At 43.7% G+C, this 16,883-nt stretch overlaps 1 protein-coding gene across 2 annotated transcripts in view; it reads right to left on the bottom strand.

Annotated features, from left to right (window-relative positions):
* The window catches only part of SPON1 (spondin 1), a 248,970-nt gene that overhangs the window by 144,801 nt on the left and 87,286 nt on the right, over window positions 1–16,883 (bottom strand). For both annotated transcript variants that reach the window (XM_027577773.1, XM_027577774.1), the window contains one exon: window positions 3,395–3,468. In XM_027577773.1, the coding sequence (XP_027433574.1) occupies window positions 3,395–3,468 (74 nt within the window). The remainder of the gene's footprint in view (window positions 1–3,394; window positions 3,469–16,883) is intronic.

Raw genomic sequence — 16,883 nt, 5'->3', positions numbered from 1 at the left:
GCCTCCCTATATAGCTCCAGGGTTTCTAAATAGCACCAAAGAAGAGGTCTGAAACCACCCAAAATAGAAATCATTGTTTGGCTATTTTTTTTCTGTACATTTGGAAGAGGCCCGCGCATTGTCTGTGCTTAGGAGCAGGCTCTCCGTTGCTTAATGCACATGAAACCCAGGTACCATTCCTGTGTAAGCCACTTTGATAGTTAAGGGACAAGCCCTATTGAATATATTTCAGGAAAGGTAGCGTAAACTAGGAACGCTTAAAGATTTTTTTCCTTTTACATTTCCATTATTATTATTATGATCAACTATGTTATAAAAGAACTAAATTAGTTTTGAAAAAGGGATTCCAAGCTAAGAGATACATGTAGGGGGTTTCAGTGGTAGCTCCCAGGTGCCATTTGATGACGGAGCAATCTCTCAAAAAAACAAAATAAGGCAAATTGGTAGCTTTACCTTCTCAAAAGGGCTTTCACATATGGGAAGTAAACTTAAAGATATATTCAGGAGTTCAGGGGAATACACTTACAATAAACCTTTTGGAATTCCAAAGGAAAATTAGCTTCCATTTAAAAAATAAGGCTCCAAGTTTGAAACTAAAAACAGACCTACTGTTCCCTATGAGGAAAAGCCTATTGAAAAGGAACCAGGTTTTTAAAGGGTGGTGATGACGAGAGGTAACTCATCCCTCTTCTGCTAACCGCAGCAGGGCCTGCCCAATATGGGGGACTTCTGGCCGTGCTGATCCCCCAGCTGCCCCCTCTCTCATTTCTACTCCCCATCCATTCGCTTCTTCCTTTTCAGCTCTCCCCTTAGTCTTGCTTTGCTCCTTATTCCTTCTCTCCCGCATTTTCCTTCCTTCTCTGCGTTCCTTCTCTCTCTCTCTCACTTCATCATTTGTGACGTGGTATTCAAGTAAACATGGGCATGCATGTGTTTCGTATAGGTCACCTTTTTGAATATTTTATGTCTCTCTGTTCCTAATTGTAAGTAACTTAATGTTTTATGTTTCTTTAAAAAAAATAATGATTGCCACTGCCTTTTATCTTTGCAGTTGTTAATTTTTCCCCTATGGATGCACAGCTTCAACTAAGAAAAAATACTCGATACTAGTTTCTTTCTCTCCTTCCTTGATAGATTTGATCTGACTCACCAAGGAAGCTGAGAATGTAAAGACCTTAATGAAAGAGCTAGAGATAATTAAGTAGGTATACACATTTAAGAGAAATCCTTTTGCTCTCTGCTTACAAATTAAAGACTTTCTTAAGGTGATCTGCTTTGCTAATTGTGGGATTTCCTCATGGGTCTGCTGTCTCTGGGGACGGTCTAAAACTGCACGTAATGATCCTTCAGCCCAGGGACTGCAGGACCTTTTTTTGCCCACAAAGTTTCTGTTGGAAAACGATCTTTTTATACATGGGCATGTTTAGTCATTTTGATAGGATCTCCGCTTCAGAGGTGATAACCAATACAGACTTGCATGCCATTTGACACCGCATCTGCAGAATTTAGCATATTTGTCTGGCTTCACACAACATCAGGGCTGAGGCTCTGGCAAGTGCACTTTAGTTAATGATTGCTGTCCGTATGCGGGGGTGACAGCAAAGTGTTTCCTAAGACCCTCAAATCTGGGAAATAAGACTGTCCTCTGAATGTCAAACTAACAAAACCAGACCACAGTGGCTGTGATTAGCCATCTATGGGTGTAGACCTAGAGGTGGCTTATAAATGTGTGATCCAGAACACTCTGACTCTACCTCACAGGACCTGCATGTCATCTCATGGAGAGAGGGCAGGAAGGGGACCGTACTTTAGGAACAAAGAGCCTCAATAGTCAAGATGTTCTGTGCTAGCAAAAAGGCTGAGTAATTAAATACAAAAAGGAAGGCCCCCAAAGCCATGTGTGGTCATGTCCACCTGGAAGCTGACCAGGCACCTGGCCCCCAGGTTCTAGCTCTCTGGCCCCTAAGACAGGTATAACCCTAATGCAGGCATCCAATTCTCTCCCTCTGCTCTTTTCATGCTTTCCAAGCCATCTTCCACATAGAACCTAGTTTCTGCTCTTGCTCATCCAGAGGGAGCTATGCTTTGGTACAATGCACTGAAATGTAGTCCCTTCACAGAAAGGCAGTGGTTAAGAACACTGGCTCCTAGGTCCAAACCCTGTTCTTGACCACTAGCTGTATGATGCTAAGTGAGCTTTTAAAACTTTCCATGTCTCAAATGTCTCACCTATAAAATAGGGATGATCTAACAGTCTTCACCATATAGGGCTGTTATGCAGAGCACATGAGCAAGGCACGTGAAGTGCTTAGAATAGTGCCTGGCATATAGCAAGCACTCGAAAAATATTAGCTATTATTATTATTTTCCCAGAGGACCCATATGAAGCTTTCTTTCTCTTAGTAGCTTATGATTTACTAGAATTGGAGAAGATTATTTCTCTCAAAATGCTAACTGCTCTAAATGCAAATAAAAATTCTGCAAAAATGAATAGACATTAGACAGTTAAGATATATAATTGTAGAACATTTTCTATTTTTATTTAGTTCTCTAATGACTTGTAAACACTCCGATGTTAAAAGTCTTAATTTTTTATGATGGATTAATAAACAAGCTTTTGGATACAGATAACAATAGCTAACACACACACATATATATATTATATATTATATATATATGTTATATATATATATAACATATATATATAGCATTTACTGTGTGCCAAGGAGGCGCTGTGCTATTTTAAATATGTATTAAGTCACATGGCTGGGAAGGGCAGAGTGAGGATTCAAACCCAGGCTGGATCTGAATCCCAGCCTCTTCTCTGATCTGCCAGTCTACTTGATCTCCATGAGCTTTGTTAGAGTGCCTTCAACCCAAGGAGAGGGCATCAATAAGCCTGCAAACCTAAGGGCCACGTCCTTGAATGTGGCAAACTCAGAAGGTCAATGCTCCGTCGGCAATCCCACCTCCTGCTTGTCCTTCTTGGAGAAAATCCCCCCATGTTGCCCAGGTGCTTCACAGGTTCTGCCGGTGATTATTCCAGAGAATGATTAAAGACATCTTAAAGGTACACAATTGTGCATTTCTTAATTAAGTCCTGTGACTTATTCCAAGGAACCTCTTTAGAATAATCACTGTTTCACAAAAATAAGAAGACGACACCAATATAAGGTACATTATCTCCTACCCAGGGAATCAAAGCTGAGTAATTAGAGCTTAAGGCGGATCCAATTATCCACTGCACACAGCCAGATTAAAAATCAGTGCTACGTGAGGGAGCAGAACCTGGAGAAGCTCAGAAAGCCCAATCACCTAAGTCCTGCCACTGGATGGTTGGACTGAATGAGCCCCCTTCCATTTCTCTCATCCCTCCTCCACCTGCAGTCCTTACCTTGTTCACAAAGTTTCTTGGTCAGAGAACCCTCATCTTGGAAATAAATGATGCGTTTCTGTACGATGCTGGCCCTGTCGGGAAAGAAGATACGAGTGCAGTGGTGAGGAGAGGAGGTTCAAGGGACGTTGGATCCTGGCCTGGCTGCCTAAGGCTGTACGGCTTTGGGCGAGTCACCCCTCACTCTCTGTGCCTCAGTGTTCATTGGAAAACTGGCATTCATAATAATGCATACCTCATGGGATTGCTCTGAGAACTAAATAAAAAAACATGTATGTCAATACTTAGAAACCACTCAGTAAATATTAGTTGTTGTGCTGTTGGTGGTGGTGCTAATATTATTGTTAAGGTAAGAAAGTGAACTAATGGCATTTTCAGTAACTTTTCTCAGTGGCTCATTTTATTCCAGTTTTGTATCAAATGATTGAAGTCATTTAAAAACCCACCAAATTCAAATCAGAAAAGCATGTCAGGTCCTCTTCTGAAGGGGAAAAAAAGAATTTGAAAATGTATTTTGATTTGCTCTGAAAATGTCATTCTCTATCTTTCCTGAAAGTCTAGACGAAACTGTCTCCTACATTCTGAACAAAGACAATTTCAGCTGTTATATCTCTCTCTTAAACATGTCAAACACAGGATCCTGGAATCTGGAAAGAATATTTGGAGGCTGAAAAATTACTTCTGGCCAGCACACATTTTCCCTTTAATCTAGGACTGCACAGACAGACTCCGTCTCCTTTAACCCACTCTGCTGTGTATTTTCAGCTGGTCTCACAGACGTTGAACCCTGAAACCCAGCGTTCCTGTAATGTGAAGTCTACAACACTTAGCAATGAAATGGTACCAGTGGATTTCGAGCCCTTTCTGTTGATTTTCTTCAGCAACGCTACTCAATCAAAAGGTAATTTTTACTTTGATTGGCCCTATTTCACAGAGAAAGGGATCCCTTGGCTCCATTACAGCTAAGCACACTAAAGGAGGGTTAGGGTCACATGATCTGCCCTGTGTCACATGACTGCAGACCCAGGCAGGGGTCAATGTGTACATGGCTCTACAGAACGTGGAGGCAGTTTTCTCTATGGTGTGGGCCTAGGCCAAGACTACTTTCCAAAGAAACATCTACTCTAAACCCAGTCTTGCACAAAAGAATAAAATTCAGACCAGGCTACAGATGTCTTTTACAGTCTTTCCTTACCCAAGAGAGATGAGATGTTGAAATAAATGAATGAAATATGCTTCTTGTTTCTGCAAAGCTACTTTGATCATTGATCCATTCTGTTGACCATCAAGCTGAAAGTTTCCTCAGGCCAAGAAAACTCTCTTGAAAACACGCATTCCAAAGCCAAATTACAAAGCCTTTTGTTAGTCAGAGCATCCCATTATCTACCACTTCAGAGGGTTCCCCGCCAAGAAGAGCCTCAGAGACCCCTGTGGAGGGTGAGGAGAAGGACTTGTGGGAAGTAGCCCAGGCTTGGCATTCTTCCTTCAACTAAACGCTTCATCTTCTTTCCTACCAAAGCGGCCTCCTCTCCCGTTTGTCTTCCCCCTGCTTAGTAGCCAGACACTGGCCAGGGACAAGTCAGATGGGGCCACTTCCCATTCTCAAAGTTGACAGCATAGTGGGGAGAAAGCGCCAGACAGCTAAATCCACAGCTAATCATTTAACATGACCGTGATTAAGTGCTGAACAGAGAAGTCCCCAGGATGTGGGAGAGTATAACACAGGGGGTCCTGACCAAGCCAGGAAAGACTCCCCTCAGAAAAGAAGGCTTAGATTGGAAAGAGTAGGAGCTCACTAGGGCAAGTGGGAGAGAGAGACAAAGGAGAGGACATCCTTTAAAGATCCTTGATGTGGGAGGGTCATGGCTCACCGCAGAATTGACCAGTGGTTAAGTCAGGGAGATAGTGTGAGATGAGCTGGGGAGGTGCACAGGGCTACATCACCCCCGAGTCTGCAAGGAGATGGCATTTTACACCAAGCTTGGTAAGATCTCTTTGACAAGTGCGTCCTAAGAAATGAGATAATCAGATTTGCTCTTTTAAAAAGAGCACCTGGGGGATGCCTGGGTGGCTCAGTCAGTTAAGCATCTGTCTTCAGCTTAAGTCCTGATTCCAGGGTTCTGGGATCGAGCCCCACAACAGGCTCCCTGCTCAGTGGGGAGTCTGCTTCTCCCTCTGACCCTTCCCCTGCTTGTGCTCTCTCTGAAATAAGCAAATACAATCTTAAAAAAAAAAAATAAAAAGAGCACTTGGGGGTGCCCAGGTGGCTTAGTCTGTTAAGTATCCGACTCTTGATTTTGGCTCAGGTCATGATCTCAGGGTTGTAAGATTGAACTCCATGCTGGGCATGGAGCCTGCTTAAGATTTTCTTTCTCCTTCTCCCTCACCCTTCCCCACCTCTTCCCCTCTCTAAAAAAAATAAATAAATAAATAAAATAAAAAATAAGATAAAATAAATAAAAAGAGCACTTGGCCCATAGAGTAAAAATGAGTTGGTGGGTGGTTGCAGTGTAGAGTTCCCAGGCAAATTAAATTCTACTTCAACAAAATTCACTTGGGATGCCTGGCTGGCTCAGTCAGTTGGGTGTCAGACTCTTGATCTCAGCGCAGGTCTTGATCTCAGGATCTTGAGTTCAAGCCTTGCATTGGGTTCAGCGTGGAATCTACTTAAAACAAAACAAAACAAAACTCTCTTGCTAACGTGGCTTGAAAACCCCGACCTATAGGATAAAATGCAAAATTACCACTGTATTCAAGGGCTTTCATAAAATTTCTCCCAAACGCTCCTCTGACTTCATTTGTCCCCATTTTGTGCCATGCTCCTTGGGTTCCAGAGTTTGAGAAGGGGAATAAACTTTCTCTTATCTGAACACCTCTTCCACTCTACTGGGCCCTTGCTGGTACTGTTTCCTCTCCCAGAATCTCCCCAAATCTGCCTTTGTTAGCATCTGTAACAAGTACTCTGAATTTTCGTCCTCCTGCTGTGAATAAGAGAATAATGGCAAAGCCTATGATCACGTTTAGAAAAATTAAATCACCCCAAATTTTCAAAAGTATAATTGTAAAAATGTGGGTGGACAGAGATAGAAAACATGTATTTCTTATAAGATGTTTTCATTTCCTTCATGCCTTGTTTTACGAAGTCTATGATGGCTTACTCTCTCTTTTTGATAATAGTTCTAATTTCTGAGCCCTTCTTATGTGCTAGTCACTGTGCTAGGGAGGCCCTTTATGTACATTACCTTATATATCTTATGTTTTACATATATTACAACTCCTCAAATTCCTTCCTCATCCAAAACTGTTAGGTTAGATGCATTTTTGAATACAGAATTTTACAGATATTAGGAAGTTAAGATGATAATATACTATTAACATCCCCATAATCAAACCCATCAATATTCTGTAGCAAAATGTAAGAATATTCATAATAAGACAGTAAATAAAAATCTTAGTTTCCTGTCAGTTTAGGTCAACTTTAACAAGCAAACTTGTTAAAATGCTCTTAGTTTTAGAAGGATTAAGATGAAAGTTTGCAGCTAATTTCCCCTTTACCGGTGATGATGACCGAGATGCAGGGGGGTAAATAACACGCTCAAGGTTTTGAGGTTTCCCCTGTCTATCTCCAAAGCTCAGGACCTGTCCTACGTCCAGCATGGTTGTAAGGGATTAAAGATGATCACATATAAAAAGTATAATTGGCTTGTGAGGTAAGTGTTATTATGAAATGTAACCTCAAATTGACTTTCCTTGGCTCCATTTTAGCATCTCATGGAACATACTGTGAAGAACTGAGACTTTGGTGGGTTTCCCTGGAGCCTGGGTCATGATCACCTGAGCTCTCCACGAAGACTGAGCATACATCTCCATGCCCATGCTTGGCCAAACCTCTGGATTATACCCTTTGGATTTCAAACTCTGTGCAGATCAAATGTGGGATACAAGGCTTGTTCTGATCTGACTTTATCTTTATCTAATCCCTCCTGAGCACTCTGTCCAAGCCATACACTATATTTGCCTTTGCAATCTCTGCCCCTGGGCCTCTGTCCATGGGACTCCTTCTGTCCTTTTCTGTGACGTCTCAACACACATATGAGCATAACACACACACACACACACACACACACACACACACACACACACACACACACACACACTTACTTCAGTTACCCAGAACTCATACCCATTAAGATTGGTTTCTTGACTGGCTGCTTGGTTAGGTGCTCTTCCTATGAGCCACAGCCTCTTGGGTGTCTTCCACCATAGCACTTAATAACCTGTACTGTAACAGCCTATTTACTTTTCTATCTCCTGTACTAGCATATAAAGTTCTCGAGAGCAGGAACTGTCTTACTTACTTCTATTGATGTTACCAGTGTTGTAGTACTCGGATTCAAGGAGAAGGAACAGAGTTTGGGGAAAAGGAGAGAATTTAAGGTTCAGTGGTCTGTAGGGCATGATGGTGGCCGATCTAGTGACCTTAGACATAGGGAACTGTAACTCAGGAGGGATGTGGGGGGTGGGGAGCAGGGGCATGTGAGTCACTGGAGCAGAAGTTTCTGAGGCGCTGATGTCACCCAGGGCAAGTGTACAGAGTGAGAAGAGAGTCAGGTTGAACCCAGAACTCTGGGGAAGACCAACATTCACTTGCGGATATGCCGGCAGAGACCGAGATTTGGTACGCTTGGTTGCAGAAGATGTTTCTTTTTATTCCTCATCTGGTCAACTCCTGAGAAAATTTATGTTCTGAGAAAACGCATTTCATTTTGAGATGTTCCCATCAAAAGTATAAAATTCAGCTGAGATTTATAAATATTATAGTTCAGAAAAATAATAGCTTTATAAGATGAGAAAACTGTTGGTAAGAATTCCCTTAGCAATTCAAAATGACAAATTTCTCCCATTCTGTGTTGCAATTTGGCAGTCCTGTTACATAGCATTTATACACTGATACACTGAATGCTCTCTTACCATGAGAGAGCATGTTAAGGAATCTAAATTAAATTTCTCATATGTTAACTTCTCAAACTTTGGAATATTGAGGTTCTAAATAACTTACTAATCATTTCAAAAGTTTTATTTTAAACCTAAAGTGGTGGAGCATTTCTGGATCTCTTGGATACTTGACCCTTTTCTGTCTGCAGGGTTTAGTCATTTGCTGTTATTTTTCCTTGGGGAATTTTCTTGTTGGGATAAAGTTAGAGTTTGCTAAGTTGTGGGTATGCTGTCTCAGGCTAGGCCTGGACCCCTGCTCTCACCAAAAAGGGATATGGAGATATTAGAAACTGAAGGACGTGGGAGAAATCAGGCTAGGAAATGATTTAAAAATTCACATGGATCTTCAGTGCCTGGGTCACTGCTGTATAGAGATAATTCATGTAAGGTCCTTAATACATGGCTGTTGCGTGAAGTAAATATTCACTATGTAGTAGCCATTATCCTTACTGTTGTTAAATCACCATCTCCTAGCAAGAGCTTGGCACGTCAAAGTACTTAATAAACAGTAGCTATTATTATGATTAACATCCGGTCTGTCTCCTTGGCTTGTGGAGAGAGGAGTAAGGGTGCTACCTTGGTCAGCTGCTTCAGGCAGAGATAATGAATGGCCAAAACGGAGCTCAGGTTTGTGGTCTCCAGACTAAGGTTGCCAACGCTCTTCCCAAGTCCAGTAAAATCCCTGGTACTGAACATTTCTTGGGGTGCTTTAAAAACTTTGCCTACAATCTCAGGGATGTTTTCTCATGGAAGTGGTCCAGCTTATAACCAGTGACATCACTTCCATCTACCAATGAAAGAACAACTCTGTGGGAGCACCCAGAAATAAAATATTAGAGTCATAGTGATGGTAATATCCTCAGGGGCTGAGGCTACGTGCCTTATTTTACTTCACGAGGATGCCAAGTACTAAACTGATCATGGTCTCATGTTAAACAACAGAGACTGGGTGCATTCCGTGATCCAAACTCTTCCCAGTTTTTTATATGGCTTTAGGTGGATGTCAGGACATGAAGCTATGTCCAGGAGTTAATAGGCACCCTGGCCTCCCGTCATAATGTGCCCATGGGAGAAGAAAAGTGAAAGCTTATCTGCAGGGCTCTATCCACAATACCCATGAGTTGGATTTGGGGAAGCATCTCAGCTCATGGCCAACAGTAAAGTTGGCCTGGCTGCCCAACAGTGAAGTCATAATCTACATTTGGGGTCACAAAAGCTATAGACTCAGAGACTGGAATAGTCATCTACCATTACTGCAAAGAAGCAATGCTAGTAACTGCCATGAGATTATTCCTGCTTAATTATCAGTCATTCATAAAACACTTACTGAGGACTTATTTTGTGTTAGACACCTGATAGGAGCTGAAAACTCAAAGATGAATAAGAGACAGTGCCTTCCAGTAAGGAGATCCTAGTCTAGTGGGAGAAGAGAGAGACAAATAAAGGAAACAGGAAATCAATGTTGAGTGAGATGATGGAGGAGCCACAGGAGGCAGAAGAGCAGTGACTAAATTGGCCTTCGCAAGGCTCCAACTGGAGGCAATGATGACGGCCCTGAAGGTTTGAATTAAGATTGGGGCAGTGGAAATAGAGAATCTGAGACACACGTTGTAGGAAAATTTATCAGGCCTGGGTAACTTACAGGACGTGGGCAGAAAGAGGAGGTGGAGTACAAGATAGTTTATTTGTTTTTTGTTTCTTTAACAATGAAACACCAAGTCCTTCACAAATATTAACTCATTTAATCCTCCCAACAATCCCATGAAGTAGGTGCTACCATTATCCCTGTCTTACAGATGAGACAGCTATCAGAGGGAGGTAGGTTAAGAGACAGCCCCAGTGACTAGAGGGAGGGATGGTGATGTCAACCACTGAAACAAAAGACAGAAGGGGCAAGGAGGAATTTTTTTTTTAATTTTTGGAATTTGTATTGAGATAATTGCAGATCCACATGCAGTTTTAAGAAATAATACAGAGGAATCATACACTTTGTCCAATTTCCCCAACGGTAACATTTTGTAAAAGTTCAGTCTGTATAATGTTATGGTGAGGACATTGACATTGGTACCATCCACCAGGCTGGAGTCTGGTAATAAAATGGTGTAATAGGGTTAGATAAGGGCCAGATGACGCCATCCTAAAGAAAGTGTGCCTATGACAAGCTGCCACACTCTAAGAAAGAACATTCTCAAATGACTCTCAGAATACATGGTATGTTGGAACCCCAAGTGGAGAATCATCTACAAGTGCCATGGTGACTCAGGGGTAACAGGCCAATTCTGGCTGGGATGAGGTAGGGGTAGAGGTGGTAGGAATGAGGTCCATCACAATAACTTCTTGGAAAGATGCCACAGAGGCTGAGTCTGTAAACAGGGATGGGCACTTTGTAGCAGTTAGAGCGGCACTCCAGAAAGAGTCCCTAGGTAGGTCCACCATCCATAGTCTTTTTCTTTCTTTCTTTCTTTTTTAAGATTTTATTTATTTATTTGAGAGAGAGAGAATGAGCAGTGGGGAGGGGCGGGGGGGGGGGGAGAGAGAGAGAGAGAGAAGCAGACTCTCTACTGAGCAGGGAGCCCAGTGCAAGTCTCGATCCCAGGACCCTCAGATCACGACCTGAGCTGAAGGCAGATGCTCAACTGACTGAACCACCCAGGCACCCCATCCATAGTCTTTCTATACCTAACCCGGGCTACCAGCTCTCCACAGTGCTGCACGTACACACACAGCTTATGTTATGACCGGAATCTGGCTGAGAGGTCTGTTTGGTTCTTAACAAGACTACATTCCATTCCCGACCTTGTATGATGATCATTGGATTTCTCAAGCTCTTGAATCACATCATTGAACATCGTTACAATGTTTACATATCTACAAAGCCCCGGTTTTAATTTTAACAAAAATTGGAGAAGTATTTTTAAACACAGTTTATTTCTTCTCAGAATGACCCCATGACCCTGGGGATAACGAGCTTATCATGGTTCCATTTTTCTCTTATTATTGTCCAATTTCAGACCTAATCTTTATCATATAGCTTGTCAATACTATTGCTCCAGCACTTTACATTTTACCTTCCCAAAATCCAATGGGAAATTAACAATGAGGAATTGATTTTCATAAGAGAGATGTGAAAAGAAAAGAAAACTGGATTATGTTTTAAAAGAGCTAATCTAGATATGAGAGGCATTCAAACCAGACAGGCATTCATTTACTCGTGTTTTGTTTATCAGAGTAGGTTCCATAGAGCTGTGTGAGGAAGTGGAGGTACAAGGATGAATAAGGCCTAGTGTGACATCCAATAGTCAACAGCCTGATGAGAGAGTGCGTGCGCAAGAGAGAGAGAGAGGGAAAGAAAGAGAGAGAGAGAGATAAGTAATCTGTTGACTCAGAAGCCTGCATAATGAGTGCTGGCATCTACTCAGTACCCATGCCTTCGTCTTTCATGATTTCATAACCCTGATCTTTGGGGGGTGGTACCAGGTAAGCCGGTCACAATGGTCCTGTTCTCACTGCCTCAGCTTTCCTTGCAGCTGAGGAGTGGGTACATGTGCCCCACATGTGGCCTCTTTATCAGAAGGGGAGGTTTGCAGGATGGAGGAGAGACCATCTGAGAAAGCTTTGCTTTCCAGCTGAAAAAAATTAATGACCTACCTTGCCTGTCCCTGTTTTTTTCTAGCCTTGACTACAAACACAATGTGGGAAACAAAGCAGCCATTCTGTGACCATGAGGAAAAGGCAGAGAAAAAAAGCAGAGACCCTGGCCCTGACATTGTTTAGCTACAGAAACAATCCGAGCAGTCACCTACATCTGGCCTTTTAATGTTATATCAAAAACAAACCAAAAAAATCCCTCTATTTGTTGATGTTATCATTAGTCAAGTTTCTTATGAGTGCTCCTCTCAAAAGTACACCTAACTGATACAAAGAGGTTTGTATGAACAAACCATTGTGGGAGCACAGGGGAGGGTAGTTCAAAAGGTGAGGGAGAGCCCATTCTGCTGACCCTAGATATTGGGCCAGGAGATGGCACTGGGGAGCCACTGGAGGATGCTGGTGGGGGTGGGGGCAGGGATGCTTTGATCAGAAGAGTCAGAGAAAGATGCGCTGGATTTGGTGGGTGGGAGGTCATTCTGCCCTTTGCCGGGACTTTTGATAGGACTCCAGGGACAGGCACCTGTTCACATTGACTCGGAAGAGAGCAGGCAGGCCTGCAGGAACAAACCGGTGTGAAGAGTGATGTGCTGGAAAGGAAGCAGGGTGGGTGGGAGTTTGACAGGAACACACAGGAGAGTGAAATATCCTTTTTTTTTTTTTCCCCCCTCTGGAGGAGGCTTTTATATGCCTGTAAGCTGTGGCTGAGGAAACAGTGGGAACCCTTAGGGGAATCTGTTAGATCACTGGTTGGAAATTTGTCATCTGTTGGAAAAATCTTAAATAAACTCACATGGACAAAGTAAATAGACTGCAGGATGTATTCCCAGTTGTGGGAGCTCTGATAGGTAGGCAATTCTGGGTAGTGAACACGACCATTTCTTATTTTCTAGAATTATTTTAAACCAAACTATCAGTATTTTTTCAGCATCTTTTGACCCTTCATGGATTCCTCCCTCTGGCTTAACTGATCCATGGCGTTTTTTCACCTTGCAAAGAGAAATACATCTAATTGTTGAGCCTGGGGTGAAGGCACTATCTCACGATACATCTTTAGGCCAAAAATCTCTTTCTCTTAAGATTACAATAGCCTGGGGTTTGATGTTCCTGAAAATTCCCTTCCCCCTGCCCCTAATCAGCCTTAGCATGCTACTCAGCATTTCATGACATGATTACTGGTACTTGGGGTGTTCCCAGTGGGGACAGCTGACAGTTGGGTTCGCTTTTTCTCTGACATGGCTGAACCCATGATTCTGCTGGATAATGGCTCATCCAGCCAAGCTGCTGGTCAGCACCTGCCTCACTTTTCCCTCCAACATCTTCACATCTATAAACTCTCAGCGTACTCTGAGCCACTCCACCCCTGGGAACTTCATCACTGCTGGCCTGGAAACTAGCAGAGGATCTGACCGAGGCTCTTTGAACCTAGGGTTCTTAATCTGGGGGTCCGCAGACAAGTCTCAGGATGATGAAATTTTGTGTGATGTGCACAAGTGCATATGTCTGGTGAAGAGTTCACGGTCTTCCTCTGTTTCTCCAAAGGGGTCCCTGACCTCGAAAAGCTTCAGAACCACTGTTGGGTCTGAAATGAAGGATAGCAGATATGTGAAATCGCATGACTGTCATTCTATTTAATAAAATCTCCAACTAACATATATGCTTTTTTTTTTTTTCCTAAAGATAAAGTTTAAATTTTTGTTCCAAGCACCCAAGGCTTCAACTGCTCTCTCTCTCCAGACTATGCTCTGATCTGAAATAGAACCTGTCTCGACTGGACAAGAAACAGAAGAGCAGCATCGCTCCTGGGCTTCCCGGTGTGCCTTGCGGGCCTTGCTGCTCTGGGCAGGGCACGGCTGTCATCACATAACCATCCCAGCCTCTCTGCTCGAGGAAATGCTTCCATATCATAAAGGCACTCCTGGCTGGCTCATACAAGTCATCCCCTTCCCCACTCGGTCCCGCTCGGCCGTGGCCTCCGCTGCCTCCTTTCTGTGGGCTCCCACAAGCCACGACTGGCAGCACCGTTCTCTCAAATGGAAGGAAGCAGTTCAGGCGACAGAGCAAGGTCCTTACGCCTTGGGCACCTGACATCCTTTCTGTTCCTCCCAGAGCCTCCCTGTCACCCCGGGCTTTCTGCTGTGGAAACGGGAGCTTCCAGTAGAGCAGCAGATCTGGGGGTTAGGAGAGTCTCCATCCTCTAGGCTGGGCTGGGGACTGTGGGGGTGGGGGTGGGGGTGGGGGTGGGGGTGATGGTTCTTAGCTAGGGATTCATGGCCCGTGAGCGGGTTTCAGAAGATTCCTGAGTCCCTGAAAAAGCGGTCTGCAAAATTTAAGTACGAGCATTGTTTTGGGGACAGATTCTATAAGAAGCACTGCTCTAAATTTTGGAGTCATGCTTTTCACGCCTGTTAGTCCCCACCCGAGTCCCCCAACCTCCCTCCCTGCCCGAGGAAGGACACGCACGGAGGAGTCAATGAAGGGCTACCCGGATGATTACTGTAGTAACCTCCTAAGGCGTCTCTTCTTCTTGCCGACCCATCCAATTCACCTACACTCTGCCAGGGGATTAACTGTCACCTCTAGCACATTATCACTTCCTTTCACCGACTATTAGGCAGAGTGGTGCCGTGGTCCTATGATGTCACCTCCCACCTCCACCCTGCCTTGCTTGACCCCAGCACTGGGGCTCTACACAAAGGTGCCTCTCTCACTTAGAGATCACGGTCTAAACTCTGGGCTAAACGTCCACACTCCTGAACACCAGGATGCAAGCTGCCATCACGGTCTGCTACACACACCCCACCCCCACTGTCCCCCTGACTCTGCCCAACTACCTGAACTCAGCCCTGCCATTTCCCTGGGTGCAGAACGTGTGGCACACAACCCCTCCTGGCTTCTGCCCCTGCTACTTGATAAGCCAAGAATGCACGCCCCTCCTGCCTCCCCCCATCTGTCACCATTTAACCTCACCGCTGCCTCAGAGTCTCATTGACCGGGACTGTCAGAAGTGACCTCCTCTGGGTTTCTAGAACACCACTGATCTTTCTTGTTCATTTGGCATTTGGGCACGGGACACTCGAGGTTTGCTTAAACTGCAATGTCTTGTACTACAATTTAACTTATTGAGTGTTCATGTTTTGTACTTCTGACTGAATTCTGAGGTTTTTCAGGGAAGGGACTTTTTTGTATGCCCTGGCCCCTCTAGCACTGAGCGTCGGGCCTTCCGTGCAAAAAGCGCCGAAGGTGTGTTGATGTGATATGTTTTCATATTACTGACTTTACCCGAAAGTCAACTCTTTTATATTCAACACATCGTGTTGAGTGTCTACCATATGTCCACGATCTGGCAAGAAGCATAAGGTCCTTTGTGTTAGCAGTGCTGCCCAGAGTGCGGGGTAAACAGCAAACAGTGACTGGTCTGAGTCACGAAACATTTCCCACTGCACAAAGACCAGTTAAGTCTGCTTCGCTTTGTTCCAGCCAGGCAGTTTGGCCAATGGCAGCCATTGTTCTCAAAAGGAACCATTCGGGTTGAATTCAAAATCCCTTCACAATGTTGGGAATCGGCAGGATGATGGTATGTCTGCCAGGAGGAAGTTAAACCCGGGACAGAGTTCCTTTATGGAAAAAAAACCATTGCTGATTGTACTATGCGTTCCACTTTGCTCATCCTTTGACTCTTTGCAAAAGATACCCATAGGCCTTACATTTTGACTCACTCCAGATTTGTCCCAGGCTTCTTCTTTTCAACATCTGTGGCCCTCTCGTAGCATCTGACTTCATTCTTGCGTCATATGAGCTGATGAGCATTATGCCATGGTCACACTGGACCCCCCCCGAGCTCTAGGGCAACAACACGAGAACACATGGAGGCCACAAAATCTGGGTATGACCTGTCCTGTTTTCTCCCCTTTCTCATAGAGAATACTTTCAGAGAGAAGTTAAGAAAGGAAGGGAGGGAGGGAGGGAGGAAGGGAAGAAGGAAAGAGAGAAAGAAAGAGAAAGCAAGTGAGACAAGAGCTTTATTTTTCTGAAAAATAATGTAGAAGAGAAGTAATGGGACCTCATTTTAATGCAGAGAAGAACGCAAGTGACACGTTCTTTCTGAAAAATATATGGTAAATTAAAAAAACTTTCACTAACTCTTGACATGGGGGAGTTAAGAGTGAGCCCCTTATCCATGTTGAACAAGGTACTGCAAATCTTTTTTTCCTCAAGTAGGCAAAGAATAAATTAAAACCCAACAAATAAATAAAAATATCTCTCGCAAAGGTGAAGGTGTAACCACATTTACATGTTGTGTATCTTGGAGAGATGAGGATGGTTAGCTTGAGAGCATGTGTCCCTGGGAAATGCCTAGAACCTTCACAGAGTAGGGACAGAAGTCACAGTGGAGATGGAGAGAAACAGAGGGAGGGAAGGGAAGGCTTCAATTTCCCCATCTCTGTGAGGATAAGAGTAAAACCAGAGGGTCACCACCTCCAGAGGGCAGCACAACAGACATCTTTGAAGCTGGACCCCCCCCCCCCCCCCCAGTGTGGTGAACCCACAGATCGAACTTTTCCCCTGGGCACTACTTTGTTTTGTGTTCACGAGTGGTTGAGTTCATGCCATCGGAATGGGATGTACATTTCCCTATTTTTCTGGATGGCTCCATGTTAATGATGTTTCTGATACAAAGTAAGATACATTTCAAGAAAATGAACTAGCAGAATCCTTATCCTAGAAGGATACTTGGTAATGATCTTCCAGTGAATGACATTTTGTACTCTATTTAATCCCACCACATCCAAATGCATCGACATGCATAGTGTTCCTTTGGACTGACGTAGCTGATCCTGAAAAT

The sequence above is a fragment of the Zalophus californianus genome, chromosome 11 (assembly GCF_009762305.2).
Source record: "Zalophus californianus isolate mZalCal1 chromosome 11, mZalCal1.pri.v2, whole genome shotgun sequence".
NCBI lineage: Eukaryota > Metazoa > Chordata > Mammalia > Carnivora > Otariidae > Zalophus > Zalophus californianus.
The sequence above is the reverse complement of the archived record's forward strand: the minus strand, read 5'-3'. Positions and strand labels throughout refer to the sequence as shown.